The sequence below is a fragment of the Piliocolobus tephrosceles genome, chromosome 13, assembly GCF_002776525.5.
Source record: "Piliocolobus tephrosceles isolate RC106 chromosome 13, ASM277652v3, whole genome shotgun sequence".
NCBI lineage: Eukaryota > Metazoa > Chordata > Mammalia > Primates > Cercopithecidae > Piliocolobus > Piliocolobus tephrosceles.
The window spans coordinates 21235320-21252475 of record NC_045446.1 but is presented as its reverse complement, the minus strand read 5'-3'; the positions used below and the strand labels follow the sequence as shown (position 1 = coordinate 21252475).

General features: G+C 38.7%; 1 protein-coding gene across 3 annotated transcripts in view; it reads left to right on the top strand.

The window, feature by feature from the left end:
* Nucleotides 1–17156, top strand: part of TTC17 (tetratricopeptide repeat domain 17) — a 149007-nt gene that overhangs the window by 89007 nt on the left and 42844 nt on the right. The window contains exons 17-22 of one of the 3 annotated variants that reach the window (XM_023215819.1): nt 1089–1259; nt 8796–9055; nt 9520–9673; nt 13444–13564; nt 15488–15647; nt 16579–16662. In XM_023215819.1, coding sequence (XP_023071587.1) covers nt 1089–1259; nt 8796–9055; nt 9520–9673; nt 13444–13564; nt 15488–15647; nt 16579–16662 — 950 coding nt within the window. Of the gene's footprint in view, nt 1–1088; nt 1260–8795; nt 9056–9519; nt 9674–11394; nt 12664–13443; nt 13565–15487; nt 15648–16578; nt 16663–17156 lie in introns of those variants that run through there. The other 2 variants (XM_023215821.2, XM_023215820.3) reach the window with 2 other exon arrangements.

The following is a 17156-nucleotide window of genomic DNA, read 5'->3' as shown; positions in this document are numbered from 1 at the left end:
AGATAGATAGATAGATAGATAGATAGATAGATAGATAGATAGATAGATAGATAGATAGATCGGTCTATCTTTGAGGCAACATTCTCTAAAGAATAATCTTAGAGTGTGTTTGAATGTTCTGGTAAAGGAGAGCAGCTACTTGTACACTCTTAACCAAAGAATTGTCCTCTAACAGGAAAGCTGTGATTCTCCATTGGAAATGCATTTTCATTGACAATGTCCATGGAACACAGCGGGGAAAGAGGATAGCTATTCAGCTTGCCAGATCAGCTAGAACTAACCAAGGGTAGTCAAAGGAGGGACAGATGTCAGCCAGATTGCTGCCATATTAGATACAACTATATGGTAACATACTCCCCTACCCAGAGAATGACCATCAGGTAGAGCTGAATAGTGGGGGTTTTGGTTCATACTCACACAAAACTCTTAATAGGATCAAAATCCTTTGACTCATAGGTAAAAGTCACCATAGAGGTCATTCCCACTATACTTGCCAAAAGTTATTTTTATTGACATGACCAGAACTTGTTTTCCAAAAGAAACATTGCGGAACATTTCCAAAAGTTACATTGCAGTCTTAATTATTGACTTTCTGCCATCATCCCCCTTTAATTCTTTGGCTTTTAATTTAATTTGTCACCTTTTAATAAATCTCATTTTAAGCCATGATGCAAAAATAGTATTTTTATCTGCTATAATTTATCTCAGACTTATCCAGGTATTAACCTGTCATTTCTCACAAATAGAAGGGAAACTTTTTGATGATATTTCTAACTTCAAGAAAATATTTCTTGGCCATTATGAATGGAACAAGGTCTTGGGGCTTAATCTTTGTTGTTACAGTTGTTTTTATCCTCCCAAATACTTGACAATAGCCTACAGCTGAAACTTGAACTTCATTGCAAAATCTTGAATCACAGTAATGATCTGGCTTTGGGTGTTGCAGCTCACTGATTTTTGTATGTTCTGCTGAAGAAAAACCAGCATTGTCACATTTTTGCTCTTCTTGATATTTTAGGACCTTGTACTGTAGAACTACACAAGAGAGATATTTCTAATGTGCTATATCTGTGTCTCTTGTCATTGAGGTAATTGTCATGAGAAAACCCTGGACAACAGCCATGACAAACAGAAATATTTTGACAACTCACAGTCACTGGATGCTGCTGAAGAAGAGCCCTCTGAGAGAGGAACAGAGGAGGACCCTGTATTCTCTGTTGAGAATTCAGGGAGGGACTCAGATGCCCTTAGACTTGAAAGTAAGTTGATTTGACCTAAGCTGTGCTTCTGGGGAAAAATCAACTCTCAAGCTTTAAGCTTAGGCTTTTCTCTACTTTTAAGAATTTGTTTCCTTCTTTTAACAATCATTATATTGTAGCATCATGAGGGTGACCCCTAGGTGGTGAGGCAGAAGACAAACTATAGTGTGAAAGTGTTTTTCACACTTTCTTTGTTCTCTACTTCAGTGTCTTCTGTTGCTAGAACAAATCTGATTTGTTTATGTATCAGTCTTCTTAATGTTACTAGTATATTGAGTAAATCATTGTAAAAGGAACATAAGTTGCTTTTACACTAACCCAATAAAATATGAAGATTTGGAATAATGGGCTTACCTATTATGCCCTCTCCCAAGATTCCATTTTATGACCACATTTTGAGCTATATTGTACTAAACGGTTCTTGCTTAGATTATCAGAATTACCAAAATGCATGACTTCTTTTTAGTATTCACCCACTTGACCACTTTACTGTACCTGGAACTATGCATAACTCCTCCCCACTTCTTGAAACTCTTCTTTCCTCTTGGCTTCTGGAATATCACTTTCTCTTGGCTTTCTTCTGTCCACACACCATCTTTTAAAATTTATTTCACTTACTCTTTATTCTGCCCTTTATTTTTGGGTTATCCAGGATCCTGACTTTGACCGTCTATTCTCATCCTTCTATGTATTATCTCTTGGTGATTCAAATACCCTTGACTACACCAATGACTCCAAACCTATATTTCAGCTAAGACATTCTCTACAACTCCAGATCTTATTTCTACTTTTTTTTTTTTTAAGTGTACTCTTCATCTGGATGTGCCATAGGCACTTAAATGTAACATATCCAGAATTGAACTTCTCCTCATATTGGCCCTATTTTCTGAAATGCTTCTAATTTCTACATTCCTGATCTCTGTTAACAACATCACAACTCACCCAGACACCACTGTATCCAGTCAATCTCTCAGACCTGTTGCATCTATATCTCTTCATTCATTCCCTCTGCCACTGCTTGAATTCAGACTTTCTTCATTTCTGCCTGCACTATTGCAGTAGCGTCTCAATTTGGCTCTCTAAATCTAGTCTTTTATTTTAGTCTGTATGTGAAGAAAGAGAATATACGTAATCAGTACGGAATTTTAAAAGTGGAAACAACCAATGTTACTAATTTTTTGTGCGTCCAAAGAGTTGTTTCTAAAATGTAGATCTGATCAGATTTGCAAGTTACTTAATCTTCCTGAGCCTTTCTTGCCTCATTTATTTAAAAACAAACCAACAAAAATGCTTTATAGAGTGGCTTTGAATATTTAAATGAAATAGCTTGGTGAAGCATTTATTTTAGTGCCTGGTACTCAGAACCCAGTAAATGTTCTACAAACATAGGTATAACTGCAACTTCAGGAGTCGAAGTCTTTACAAGCACATGCACATAGTATATGATCAGTAAGCATCTGTTCATTCAAGGGAGCCATAATGTATTTGCACAAGAATTGTTACAGGAAAGGTTCCCTGTTTGCTTTTCTAGGTTATCTACTCAGAGTTCCCAGTTTTCTCTTGCTATACTGACCCAGCTAAAAAAAAGGAAGAACACCACTGGTGGCAACGAATGCTTATGATTATTGTTTTCTGCTCAGAAGAGAATGATTTCCCTACCTACCTTAATCTGAATGATTTACTCTAAGTCTTTTGTGCTTTCTGATTATTGGCTTGAAATTTTATGTCATTGCTTATATGTTAAATCATAAGCATATCTGCAGCTTTCAAATCTGACTTCAAACCAGATGACTGGTTTTTCAAGAGAACCCTAGGACTCAAAACAGAATTGCCCAAGGCCCTGTGGTGGTAATCTTTTTTTATATTTTTGAGAAGGAGTCTTGCTCTGTCACCCAGGCTGGAGTGCAATGGCGCGGTCTCGGCTCACTGCAACCTCCACCTCCCGGGTTCAAGCAGTTCTCCTGCCTCAGCCTCCCAAGTAACTGCGATTACAGGCGCATGCCACCACGCCCAGCTAATTTTTTTTGTATTTTAGTACAGATGGGGTTTCACTGTGTTGCCCAGGCTGGTCTCCAACTCTTGAGCTTAGGCAATCCACCTGCCTCAGCCTCCCAAAGTGCTGGGATTACAAGCATGAGCCACAGCGCCCGGCCCTATGGTGGTAATCTTAATTTGGAACCAAGTTTGTCTAATTCCTTAGAATACTCTTTCTTTTTTGTGAGACAAAGGGATATTCCCTCTACAGTATTGTTATTAAAGATAGTATGTGCCTTACTTGCCTTCAGAAGCCACAATCTTAAGTACTCTAGCACCCATTGATATTACTCATGCAAGATTTCTGGAGGAAGATGTTTTCGGTCAGATTTTCCTGGTCATCTCTTTGAATTTGTGTTCTTTCCCTCTTTCTATGGCTATGTTTACTTCTGTCTTGTTTTGAATCTAGCACTCATCTTTCCATCCTCTGCTCCCTAAAACTCCTTGAAACTTCTCTTCCAAGATTGTTAATGCTGTTTCTTATCAAATATAGTCACCTTCTGTTAATCGGCTTCTGATACTCTACTCCCTCTCAGTAGTGTTCTCTGTAGCCATTAACTGGCTTCTGTTTCTACTCCAGGTATGGTGATCCCAGTTTCTTCCTGGATAACCATTGTCATCTGATCCAAAAGTCTTTCCTAATATTGAGCTAAAACGTGACCTCTCATTTCTAGTTTTGTCTTATGAGGCCAGCAACGTCAGTCTTGTTTCTCATTAATAGCACGTTCCCTTAGGTATTGAAGATGGTTATTGTTCCTGCCTACCTTCCTTTCCTGTGTCTTTGCTTCTCTTCAGTTAAATGTCCTCACTTCCTTGAATAACTTAATCTTATGGCATCTAGTCTCTTCACTGTCTTTGAAGTAATCTCCTTGGAATTTTTCAAAATCTTTTCAAGCCCAAATTAGTGGTGTAATATATCAGCTACTCTTCCTGCCACTGGATCCCCCTAGATTTCTTCAGTCCCTCTTCTGAAGTTTTGAGTACTTTTTGCCAAGTATATTTTCTGTGAATGTGCTCTGCTTTGCACATCCCCTAAAGTGAGGTACCCAGACTTAAACATGAATCTCCAGGTGTATGTGGAACATTTCAAGCTTCTTTTTGTTTTCAGCAGAACTACATATTCATAGCTACGTTTCCTTCTTTCTTTCTTTCTTTCTTTCTTGTTTTTTTTGAGATGGCGTCTTGCTCTGTTGCCCAGGCTGGAGTGCAGTGGCACAATCTTGGCTCCCTGCAAGCTCCGCCTCCCGGGTTCATGCCATTCTCCTGCCTCAGCCTCCCGAGGTAGCTGGGACTATAGGCGCCTGCCACCATGCACAGCTAATTTTCGTATTTTTACAAAACAAGATTTTACCATGTTGGCCAGGCTGTTCTCAAACTCCTGACCTCAGGTGATCCGCCCGCCTCGACCTACCAAAGTGCTGGGATTACAGATGTGAGCCACCATGCCTGGCCCATAGCTTCATCTGTTAACACTTCTCCTAGTCCCTGTGATTCTTGATAGTACCTAATATGGCTCAGATACAACCATAAACCTTCCCACTACCCTGGAATAGGCTTCATCTCCGTAAAGGATGTGAACTCACATAAACCTCACTGTGGATGCTCACATTCTCTGCAACTTCACAATATTTATTCTTCTTTTTCCCAGTGTGAAAATGGTGCATGGTAACGAAAATCGTTTTCAGTTTATATCATACCATCTGTCCTACAAGCAGCAAGATTTACTTATTCCTCTTGCTTCAAGCATAATTTGAAACCTTTCGAGATCTCTCTACAATCCAGACCTTTCACCAAACCAGAATTCTGTATTTTCAGCTATATAGGACAGTTGTGGAGAGCAATGTTCTATATAGGACAATATCTGAAGATACATTCCTCCATCCATTCTTGTCTAGACTGTAAGTTACATGGGTTGTTACCACCCAGCCCTCAGCACATTGCTAGATACAGCAACAAGTATTTTCATGAATTAATGACAAGTGTCTACAATTCCAAGTCTTTATCCTGTTGCCCTTTCCTAACTCCATTGTCTTTATAAATATCATTCTGCTTACATATTCACAGATTCTAAACCTATAGTCATATATTAAAAATCCCAGTTTTTCACATTAGACTTAAAAATCTTGAAATCATCTTTGAGCCTATCCTATTACTAATTTTTCTCCATTAACATTTCCTTGTATACCTCTTTACCCTCCCTTTTTAAAAAATTCCTTTTCCCTTTACCTTAAGACAACCCACTTCTATAACTTTTTTTTTTTTTTATACGTTAAGTTCTAGGGTACATGTGCACAACGTGCAGGTTTGTTATGTATGTATACATGTGCCATGTTGGTGTGCCGCACCCATTAACTCGTCATTTACATTAGGTATATCTCCTAATGCTATCCCTCCCCTTCCCCTCTCCCCTGTCCCCACAATAGGCCCCGGTGTGTGATGTTCCCCTTCCTGTGTCCAAGTGATCTCATTGTTCAATTCCCACCTATGAGTGAGAACATGCAGTGTTTGGTTTTCTGTTCTTGCGATAGTTTGCTGAGAATGATGGTTTCCAGCTGCATCCATGTCCCTACAAAGGACACAGACTCATCCTTTTTTATGGCTGTATAGTATTCCATGGTGTATATGGGCCACATTTTCTTAATCCAGTCTGTCACTGATGGACATTTGGGTTGATTCCAAGTCTTTGCTATTGTGAATAGTGCCGCAATAAACATACGTGTGCAAGTGTCTTTATAGCAGCATGATTTATAATCCTTTGGGACACTTCTGTAACTCTTATAAAGATTCTTAAATACCTTTCTAATTTGTCTCTTTGTCTTCTGTCTTCTCTTTCCTTGTCCAACACTCTTGTTCCAATACACAAACTGATTTACTACTCTAAGACTTTAACCTTCGTAATTATTATGGCCCTCATCCTGTTATTCTTCTGCTTAAGAAACAAGAGGCTCCCTTTACAACGAATCCTCTTCATGACTTTCCCACACATTTGTAACATCACCTACCTTTCCTAAGTATCTTATTTGTTACTATCCCCTGTATACATTCTTGGTTGTAATTAATTTGAAATTGGTCATGCCTTCCATGTGCCTTTACTATCCCTGTATGTATGTGTATGGACAAATGAGTCTATGCATACATGCTTTTTTTAAAAAAAAGTCACTCTGGAAGGCTGGGTGCAGTAGCTCACACTGGAATCCAAGCACTTTGAGAGGCTGAGGTGGGCAGATCACCTGAGGTCAGGAGTTCAAGACCAGCCTGGCCAACATAGCGAAACCCCATCTCTACAAAAATACAAAAAAAATTAGCTGGGTGTGGTGGCCTGCACCTATAATCCCAGCTATTTGGGAGGCTGTGGCAGGAGGACCACTTGAGCCCAGGAGGCAGAGGTTTCAGTGAGCTGAGATAGCGCCACTGCACTGCACTCCAGCCTGGGTGACAGAACGAGACTGTGTCTCAAAAAAAAAAAAAAAAAAAGTCACTCTGAGGAGTGACCTCCCTCGCCCTCTACTCTCTCTGTCTAAATCCTGCCTCAGGTAGTCCGCCTTTCTCTAAGAAGCATTTTGTGATTACATGCAAATATTTTTTCCTCTTAAAAAAAAGTTAATTGTTCTCTTATTATTTTATTTCATGTATGTAGTTTTCTGTCTCCAACTTGATTATAAATTCATTATATTTAATTTCTTAAGGTTAGAAACTTTCTATTTTTTTTTTTTTGTTCCCACCTACAGCTTACAGAGATAGACACATAGTAGGCTATCAATAAAGTTTGGTTTATTTTTTGCTAACTCAGAGCACACTTATAATCTACTTATTCCTCACCTGTGAGGAGGAAATATAAAAATATGTACATATTTAGTGTTGTTTTTTAGGAATTGCTTTCGCCCCAACCCAGCAGCCTTTAGAAAAGCCTAATGGCTACCAGCAACAGAAGCCTGCAGCAAGCTCCGTATTCTCTCTTCATTTGAATATCAGTTTCCATTGATGAAAGCCCCTCTCTCTCAGAATTTTTAAATAATGATAAATATTACCATATGTTAGGAGCACAGGGAAGCAGTAACCTTGGGTTACTGGGTTTGCAGAACTCTTTGTAGCTAAGCAGCATGATTTTTTTCCAGTGTGTTGCTTAACGACAGGGATATGTTCTAGGAAATGCGTCCTTGGGTGATTTTGCCATCGTGGGAACATCATAGAGTGTACTGTACTTACTTATACAAAGCTAGGTGGTATAGCCTACTGTGCTCCCGTGTTATATTGTGTAGTCTCTTGCTCCTAGGGTACAAACCTCTACAGCACGTTTATGTGCTGAAACACTGTAGGCAAGCGTAACACAATGGTAAATATTTGCGTCTCTAAACGTATTTAAATGCAGAAAAGGTACAGGGGAAATACAGTATTATAATTTTATGGCACCACTGTGATATATGCAGTTCATCATTGACCAGAACTTCACTATGTGGTGCATGGCTGTGATACCATGTTCTAAATCCCTGAACAAGCCAGAATTACCACCTGAAGATTACTGCACTAGAATAATGAAGCTGGCGTTTTGTGAGGTTTCAACCCAGAGCTCTCAGGTTTTCCTGTGGGTACATGGTACAAAAGGAGACATTTTGTTATTTGTTCTTGTACCCTATCTACTTCCTAAAGGGACTAGGGATAACTTTCATGGAATGCACAATGTAACATCCAGCCATTAATACAAAATAAACAGGAAAAGTTAAGTAGTGCAGAATTTTTTAAAAGAAAGCCTTCTATTAAGAAACTCGGGCTGATTTTGCCTGAGCTTCCTTGTTATTCAACCATAGAGGAAAACTCAAGAGGGTTGTGTAGCCTTCATTGGATAATAAAGGAAACATACTGAGTTCTCAAGAGAGAGAATTTTTGCTACGCCATTACGCTGAGAGTCTTCCATTGGGGTCTGAGCCACCTAAATAATATCTTGGTAATCATTTTAGAAAGAAATTATTGTAGTGTATTGCTATTTCTTATATCAGCCATTAGTGAAAAATGGGAGCCTTCGTGTAGAATTAGGATAGTTTTCCATTAAACAAATCATTTTTCAGTTAAGTCAATTAAGCCAGCTGTATGGTCTGGACACACAGCTATGTCCAGATATTTGAATAAACCTTGAAGAATCCCATATATTAAATAACAATAATAAGCTTCATCCTTGCCGTCTATGTTTTGAATGTAGAGCAAGTGGATCTTTTTAAAAAAATAGTATATCACATACCTGTCCTCATACTCACTAGTAACAGAATCTCTGCCTGCCTGCTGTGTAGCTGCCACTGTTCTCAGCCAGGCTTTTGGCAAACACTAGATGACAAAGTTGGTATTTTATTATGTATTTTGAAGATGCTGAATGGTATTTTTATCACATTGGGCTATAGAAATGCCTCTAGGCAGAGCCAAAATGTTTCTCCAAAAGCAGGGTTGGAGTCACCCAAGGACTTGAATGAGTACTCTGTACCTTTTACTAACATGGTGGCCCTTGAATTTCAGGTACGGTGGTTGAGGAGAGCAATGGTTCTGACGAGATGGAGAATTCAGATGAAACCAAAATGTCAGAAGAAATACTGGCTTTGGTGGATGAATTTCAACAGGCATGGCCTTTGGAAGGCTTTGGGGGTGCACTGGAGATGAAAGGGCGTCGTCTAGACTTACAAGGAATACGGGTGCTGAAGAAAGGTCCCCAGGATGGAGTGGCCAGAAGCTCTTGCTACGGAGACTGCAGAAGTGAAGATGATGAAGCAACAGAATGGGTAAATTTGCCAACTTAATTCTCACAAAATTGTAGCCCATGTCCTTCAGGGGATCCTAGTATGCAAAGTGGAAGTTTCTGTTGGATATGTGGCACTACTTGGCTGCACACTCCAGGACAGCCTTCACATTGGAATTTTACTGGGAGGAAGCATTTCATGTTACTTATGTATTGCCGGCTCCTCTGGGAGGCAGGAGGAAATGGGATGGGTGTGAAGCCACAGTCAGAGCCTGCAGACTTGTAACTGTCCAGTTCAGACATCTTTCTTTTCAGTTTCTCCTATACATTCTTCAAGACTAGGTTATTTTGTTCATTTCACTAACCATTTTTTATTTAGGTCTTTAAGAGTTCAATTCAAGGAGAGAACCTGAGCACAGGACTTGGTTATTCTTAACTAGTATTCAGAAGTCATTTACAGATTTGATCACTGGTCTCATTTGTCCCTAACATGTTTCTGTTTCCCAGATTACATTCCAGGTCAAACGTGTAAAGAAACCCAAAGGAGATCATAAGAAAACTCCTGGGAAAAAAGTAGAAACAAGTCAGATAGAAAATGGACATCGTTACCAAGCAAACCTGGAGATCACTGGCCCCAAGGTGGCATCTCCTGGGCCACAAGGTAAATTTGAATATTTAATATGCCAATTTCTTGTTTTAGATGTCACTGTCTCATTTCTCACAGACGCTGTATTTGTAACTTGAAATAGTTCAGATGAGATGATAAAGGGGCAAAGTGATCAAGAAACCAGTCTGTCTTCTGTATCAATGAAAAAAGTGTTCAAACGCTAAAACATTATGGAAATGAAAATTCCAGTGGATTTAACATTATGTGTAATAAATCATAAAGGAAGAAAAACTAGGTGAATATTTACATGTTCTTTCATGTGGAAAGAACTTTCTAAGGCAGAGAGAGGGAAAGAAAATAATAATTCTGACACTGGAAAGCACCACAAAATAAGATAAAGGACTGAAGCAGGTATTTTTTGTAGATTATTTTTGTATATATTTACAGAATATATGATAAGCAGAGGGTATCAATATCATTTAAAGAGCACTTACAAATCAATATGCAGTATACAGTATTTCAATAAAATATATGCAGCGTACATAGGCAGTACATAGGCAAACACACACACACACACACACACACACACACACACACACACAGATGGCCACTAAACTTGAGAAGATGTTCAACCTCATCAGCAATCAAAGGAGTGCAGGCATAAACAGTAAGATACAAGTTTTGATTATCAAATTGTTTTTAAATGTGTAACATACATTTTATTTAAATGAAGTAAATTTTGGGGTAGTCTGACTAGATGCATCAGAAAATTTTAAAATATACCAGTTATTCTCCTTATAGTAATTTACCCTAAGTAAATCATCTTACAAGTGCCATAGATGTAAGTAGAAAGATATTGATCATGGGGTTACTTATAATAAAAATTTGTAAACAACCTGAATGTTGTAATTGCCTAATTACATAATTAAATCATAACACGTCCATGCTGCATAATATGCAGCCAAGATTTTGGTAATATACTAAGAAAAGCAATTTATAAAGTAGTAAATGTAGAGAATACCTTAATCATGATGCTGTATTTCATCAACTACATTTTTTTCACATTTCAATATCTCTGAAATTGGAATACATCTTAGAGTTGATAGTATCATTTTTATATAATAATTGGCCCTGTTTTTCTTTCTTAAATCCTTTAAAATAATGTATGTTTACAGTTGGCAGCATCTTAGATTTGATGAAATATGTATAATAAACAAGCACATAGAGACAAAAGTAGGAAATACATCAAAATGTTATAAATGGTCATCTCTAGGTGCTAACAGAGCTATAGGTGATTTTTATTTTCTTCTGTATGACTTTTCCATTTTTTAAATATTTTACAATAAGCCTATATTACTTTTATAAACAAAAAACTAAAAATTTGTTATAAAAGTGAAAACCAAAGCTGAATATGGTTGAGATGATATGAGAGCACTTAAGCAGTTTTAAACGTATTCAAATTGGTGGGCCCAAGTAGGGCATTGAATGTACTTGCAAATGGGATCATGGAACCACTTATTGGCATTAAAGTGAAAAGCTCTAAAGCATAGAGGACAGAAATACTAGAGAGATTCAAAATCCCAATTTTCAGTTAAGTATGGATTCTATTCACTGCTAACTAATCAGCTTCATGATAAATCCTGACCAAGTTATAAACCAAAGTATTAAATAGTTTGTGAGCCCATGGGGGAAAAATGGAGATCATTAAGAGCCATTGTAGATTTTCTAAGAACTAATAATAATGCTTAACTAATTTCATTTCCTTTTTTGGTTAGGGCTACTAGACTGGAAGACCAGGAAAGTGCCATAGACATAATGTAACTGGATTTCAGCAAGGCATTTAACAGAGCCTCTTATGATATCCTTGTGAACCAGATGGAGAGATGTGGGCTTGAAGCCTTCCCATTGCCTACAGGATAAAATTCAAACTTCCTAGTGTGGTGTACAAGACCCTTTACAACCCGCCTCTGTGTACCCTTCAACACCATTCTCTGAACCAACCATGCTCATGTTTTTACCTCAGTGCCTTTGCACATGCTGTTCCCTCTGCCTGGAATGCCCTATGCCCCCTCTGCCCTCTGCCGTGCTAAAATATCCCTCATCCTTAAACTTCAAAATCAAGTGCCATCTCTTCCTTGTTACCTTCAGGCAGAATTAGTTACTTTTTCCTCTGTGCAATTGTTCTATATCTTTGCTCTAGCTCTTTTCCTATTGTATTGTAATGATTTGTGTATGTTTACCTTCCTTACTAGACTGTGAGCTCAAGAGCAGGCCGTCTTATTATTCCTGTCTGTACCCCTAGTGGCTTTTATGGTTCTCAGCCCCTTATAACAGGTGCTCAATAAATATTCTTCAAATGAAATTATTAAATGTAAAAGAAAAATAAGATTTTTTGTGAAAATTATGGCTTATTGAAGTTATTAAGTTAAAGAGAGTTAATTTGAAACTCTTTCAAAACTGTTCCTTTCTGTTTTGTTAAAATCTCAATCTAAACCCCTGACTGTACCTCAAACAGTTTTCTACTGTTGGTAAATTCCTATACTATAAAAAGTGCTATACAGAACGAAAGTTCTCCTTCCTGCCTATTCCATTATAACTCCTTCAGAAAACCCTTCCCAGACAAGACAGTTCTGCTCTTTTCTTGGGGATTTGATGTAAGTAAAGCGCCCAGACCCAAAAAGTAGTACCTACGAAGGATATTAATAAACAGAGCTTTAAAATTTTTTGTAGCTTTAAATAGCTTGTTGATTGGGAACATACACGTTAGAATCAAAAGAGACTTGGATCAGGATCCCAACTCTGCCATTTGCTAGCCAGGTAACCTGGGCAAGTCACCTAGTCTCTCTGAGTCTCTTGTTTTCTCATCTGAGAAATGAGGGTTAAAACCTACTTCAGGCCAGATGCAGTGGCTCACATCTGTAATCCCAGCAGTTTGGGAGGCCAGGGTGGGAGGATCACTTGAACCTAGGAGGTTAAGGCTACAGAAAGGTAGTATCATGCCATGGCACTCCAGCCTGGGCAAGAAAGCAAGGTGCTGTCTCTAATTAAAAAAAAGAAAAATGGAAAAAAACTTATGAGGTTAAGGATGTAAAGCACTTAGCACGGGATCTGAATACACAGGACGTGCTCTTCAGATAGATGATAACCAGGCTGGTTCTTGGACTATGGTGGTGTGGCGGGGGTTGGGGGGGAGATGATCATCTTTCATTAACATCATTATTCCCTGCTGCTCTTCTTTATAGCAGTGGTTCTCTCTACTGGGTGTGATGTTGCCCCCCAGGGGACATTTGGCAATATCTGGAGACGTTGTCTTATCTGGGGAACGGTGCTACCAACATCCAGTGGGTAGAAGCCAAAGATGATGCTAAACACCCTCCAATGCACAGGACAGGTCCTCAAAAAATTATCCAGCCCAAAATGTCAATAATAGCAGGTTGAGAAACCCTGCTTTAGGGATATATGTTTCTACTAAGTTGGAGTTGTCTTTATAAAATCAAAATACAGAGGGGCAAAAATTAAGTTTGGTAAGAATGTTAACATTGAAGAATACCTTAACCCTTATTTTCATGTTGCTCAGTCTTAAATCCACCAAAGGACTCATTTATTCTTACTTCTCCACCTGTCTTTACTCAGAGATGATCTTTAGTCCCATTGCATAATGACAAGATTTTAATTAGACCATAGATGGGGGAAATGCTAAAGACTACAAGAATGACTAGCACCTCCAAATACACCAATCTGGGTAAAGTAATCATCAGGGTATAAGGCCCTTTGGGTTCTGTTCCTTTGCAATCGCATGGATTCATGGCATACTTTCCTTCCAGGAAAAAAACGTGACTACCAGCGTCTGGGATGGCCCAGCCCAGACGAATGCCTCAAACTCCGCTGGGTAGAGCTGACTGCCATCGTGAGTACCTGGCTTGCAGTTTCTTCAAAAAACATTGAGTAAGTATGTTAAGCCTCTCCCTCCTTTATGGCATTTGAGTTCCACTGAACCCAGCTGACTTTAAGGATGCCCTCTTAGCAGATAGCAGAAAAGTTATCCTTTCTAGAGCTGAATTTTCAAAGGATGACCATGCTGACCATGGCCCCCAGGTGGACCCAACCCAATGTAGCAAAGCAGTGAGTGTGCCTCCCTTCCCGGTGCCTTCACCTGTCCTTCGTAAGCTATGTAGCAGCCATGTATAACCTGCTTAATTTGCATTGAAGACTGGATCCTCTTTATAGAAGCACAAAACCCATGGTTTCTCATGCGTATCATGCAGTTGTAAGGCAGCCAGAGCAAATCCAGATCTGCAAACACCTACCAAGACATACTAGGTGCCTCTAATAACTGCTTTCTCCTCACTGGACACTCACTCTCTTTTGCTGACCCCTTTTCTACCCTTTAAATGTTGGAGTTCCCCAGGATTTACCACTAAGCCTTCTTATTTTGTAATCACGTCTAGTCAGACTGATCTACTCCCAAAATTCCCATCAACACAGATGTACTAATAGCTCCCAAACTTGAATCTCCATACCAGACCTTTCTACAATGCCTTCAACTCATTTGTCTGTCTCCCTGACCTGTCTTGTCTAGATTGCACTCAGGCATCCCATACTCAGGAAAACTAAAGTCATAATTTTCTTGCCCACTCTCCATATTAAAAAATTATTGTTTCGTTTGTTTTTTCTTTTCCTATTTTTAGTAAATAGCTCCAGCAATGCTTAGGCCAAAAACCTGGGAGTTATCCTTAACAATTTTCCTCCCTTGCTCTTCAAATTCAGTCTGTTACTAATTCTTAGCGCTTTTACTCCCTGAGTATTTTTCAAAACCACCTACTTTTCTCCATCTCCATTGCCGCCTCCTCAAACCAGAGCATAACCATCCCTACATCGGTTCATCCAGTACCTCCTAGCTCGTCCTCTTGCTCAGTTCACTCTTGCCTCTGTTCAACCTATTCTCTCCACAGTACTCAGAATTCTTCAAATATAAGTCAAATCATTCTTAAAGCACTCTAGGAAATTCTTACTGCGATTTAAAGTGGACTTGATCTGCTTTTCTTGATCTGCTCCCTGCCTGTTTTTTCATCCTCTCTTTTGCCCTCTCTCCTGCCAGGACTGTCACACATGGTGTCTCCTTTGTCTGTGGCATTGTTCTCACTGTGGGTTCTCAGCTGGTTAATTCATACTAAACCTTCTGGCCTCAACTTAATCTTACCTCCACAGAATCCTTTACTAGCTACCTCCCTCCTCCACCAGTGCAGAGGCAACATATACCCTCCTGGAGTGTACTGTCATTGCACCATACTTTATCTTTTATAACTTATCACATGTAATAAATGAATCATTCACAAGAGAATGAACATGATAACAGCAGGGACTGACTATGTTTTACTCATTATTATAGTCCTTGTATCTGACATGTAATAGGCTGTAAATAAATAATGAGTGAATGTTTGCCTAATAATTGTTAGACTTTTTAAATAGATGCAAGTAAAACATGGCAGTGCCAATTTGTCATATTAGTGCATATGATAGTCTATAATAGTTTGTATATGGTGGGAAAATGAAAGGAAGTACTTAGTCTTACACCTAAATACAATGTACGGCTGTTTATCTCTATAAAATTTACTGTCTAAGCTTTAGGTAACTTTTTCTGTGGGGAGAAATGTGCTGCTGTGCATAAAAGAAAACTAAAAGATAATAACCAGTTGTGGGTATTTATCACCACTTATATCTTGGAAGAAGAAATCCTAGAAGAAAACTTACCTCGTTTAAAATCAGGGAATAGCATGTTGAAGCTATGATGAGCTGATTGTTAATGCTATCTCTCTTCTCTTCGCACCCACTCAAAAATTTCCTAATGTGGTAATCTCCATTTTTCAGCATCACAGAACACATAGACTTTGCCACCCCTATACAGCAGCCAGCAATGGAGCCTCTTTGCAATGGCAATCTCCCCACGAGTATGCATACCCTGGACCACTTGCATGGGGTTTCCAACCGAGCCAGCCTGCACTACACAGGGGAGAGTCAGCTAACAGAGGTGAGTGCTCAACTTTGTTCAAGCTGGTTTTTAGCCTCACAATTAGGATGCACATTGATAGTGGAAAGCACAGGTGACCAGGCCTTTAAAAAAATATATAGGGTTTTTTTTCAGTTAGGCATCACCTAGGTGGATTTGGGCCAAGCCTGATTTCTTTCAGGCCCTTGGACTGAGCTTATTAGTCCCTTTTTTATTTATGACCATGGAATTTTAATCCTGATTTACCCCTTAAGGGGAGTAGTTCTGCCTTGCTACCAATACAGACTCTTGAGAAAAATGTTTGGGGCAGTTAATTCTCCTGTTGACATTTTTAAGAAGGAAGGTAAGGAAGGCAGACCCAATATATACCTAGCAAAGCGTCTACCTGGAAGAATTGGAAAAACGTGTCACAAGTATCCAACAGTAGAGCATTGGTTAAATAAATTTTGGTACAGAAGTAATACAGTATACAGTGGCACCATTAGAAAATATATAGAAATATTCTTATTGGCATGAATAAATTTTCACAATATATGATGTGAAAACATAGGTAACAGTATATAGTATAATTCAATATTTTGTGAGAAAATGTACATAGAAAAATATCTGAAAGACATATAAAGGTGTTAAAAGTGGTTAATATCTCTCTATATGTCTTTACATGTCTGAATGACAAGATTACACATAGTTTATTTCATTTACTCTGGTCTAATGTTGCTATAATGAATGTGTTTTATATTCTGTAATTTTTGTTAAATGTGGGAGAGCTGAGGGGATGCTAAAACAGCCTTAAATGTATCTTCCATAGATTACCTTACCAGTAGGAACACAGCATGTATCCCAGAAAAACAGTTTGCCTCTGTGCTGTATGGTGCCCGACTCAGCATTAGCAGTATCATCTAGATCCTGCGTTGTTTTCATTCTATTAGTCTGCCATCTTCCTTCCTTCCAGGTATTACAAAATCTCGGCAAAGACCAATATCCACAACAGTCACTTGAACAGATTGGCACCCGAATTGCCAAAGTTTTGGAAAAGGTAAGTCACCCCACAGAAAAGCTGGAACAATTGCCCTCCTTCTAACTTCTTTTCTAGGTTATTTGCTCGTAAGTGCCTCTAACCTCTTCTGTTAGTTACTTAGCACTTGGTGGCTAAAAGGATAATGTGAAATAACTCCCCTCAGAATGTTTCAGTCGCTTTTTCCATCACTTGGGTAATATTCTTTTCTATCTCTTTGCCTACCTTCTGTGGTGAAACTTACCTAGTCAGTTTTCTCTTCTTTACCCCAGTATGTGTGTATAGAGGTGTTAGTATTGGAAACCATGGAATCTAGGTATAAGAAATAAGTCAGATATTATTCTGATGGTGAAGAATATTTGGTATTTTGGATGATGGATGGGAAACACACTTTGAAATGTCTTTTCTCTTGAAATCATGAAACAAAATATTTACCAAATTGTATTTTCATAGAGCCTACAGAAAATATCATTGAGAGATTGTAAGACTCCTCTTCTTCTTCTGTGTGATATTTG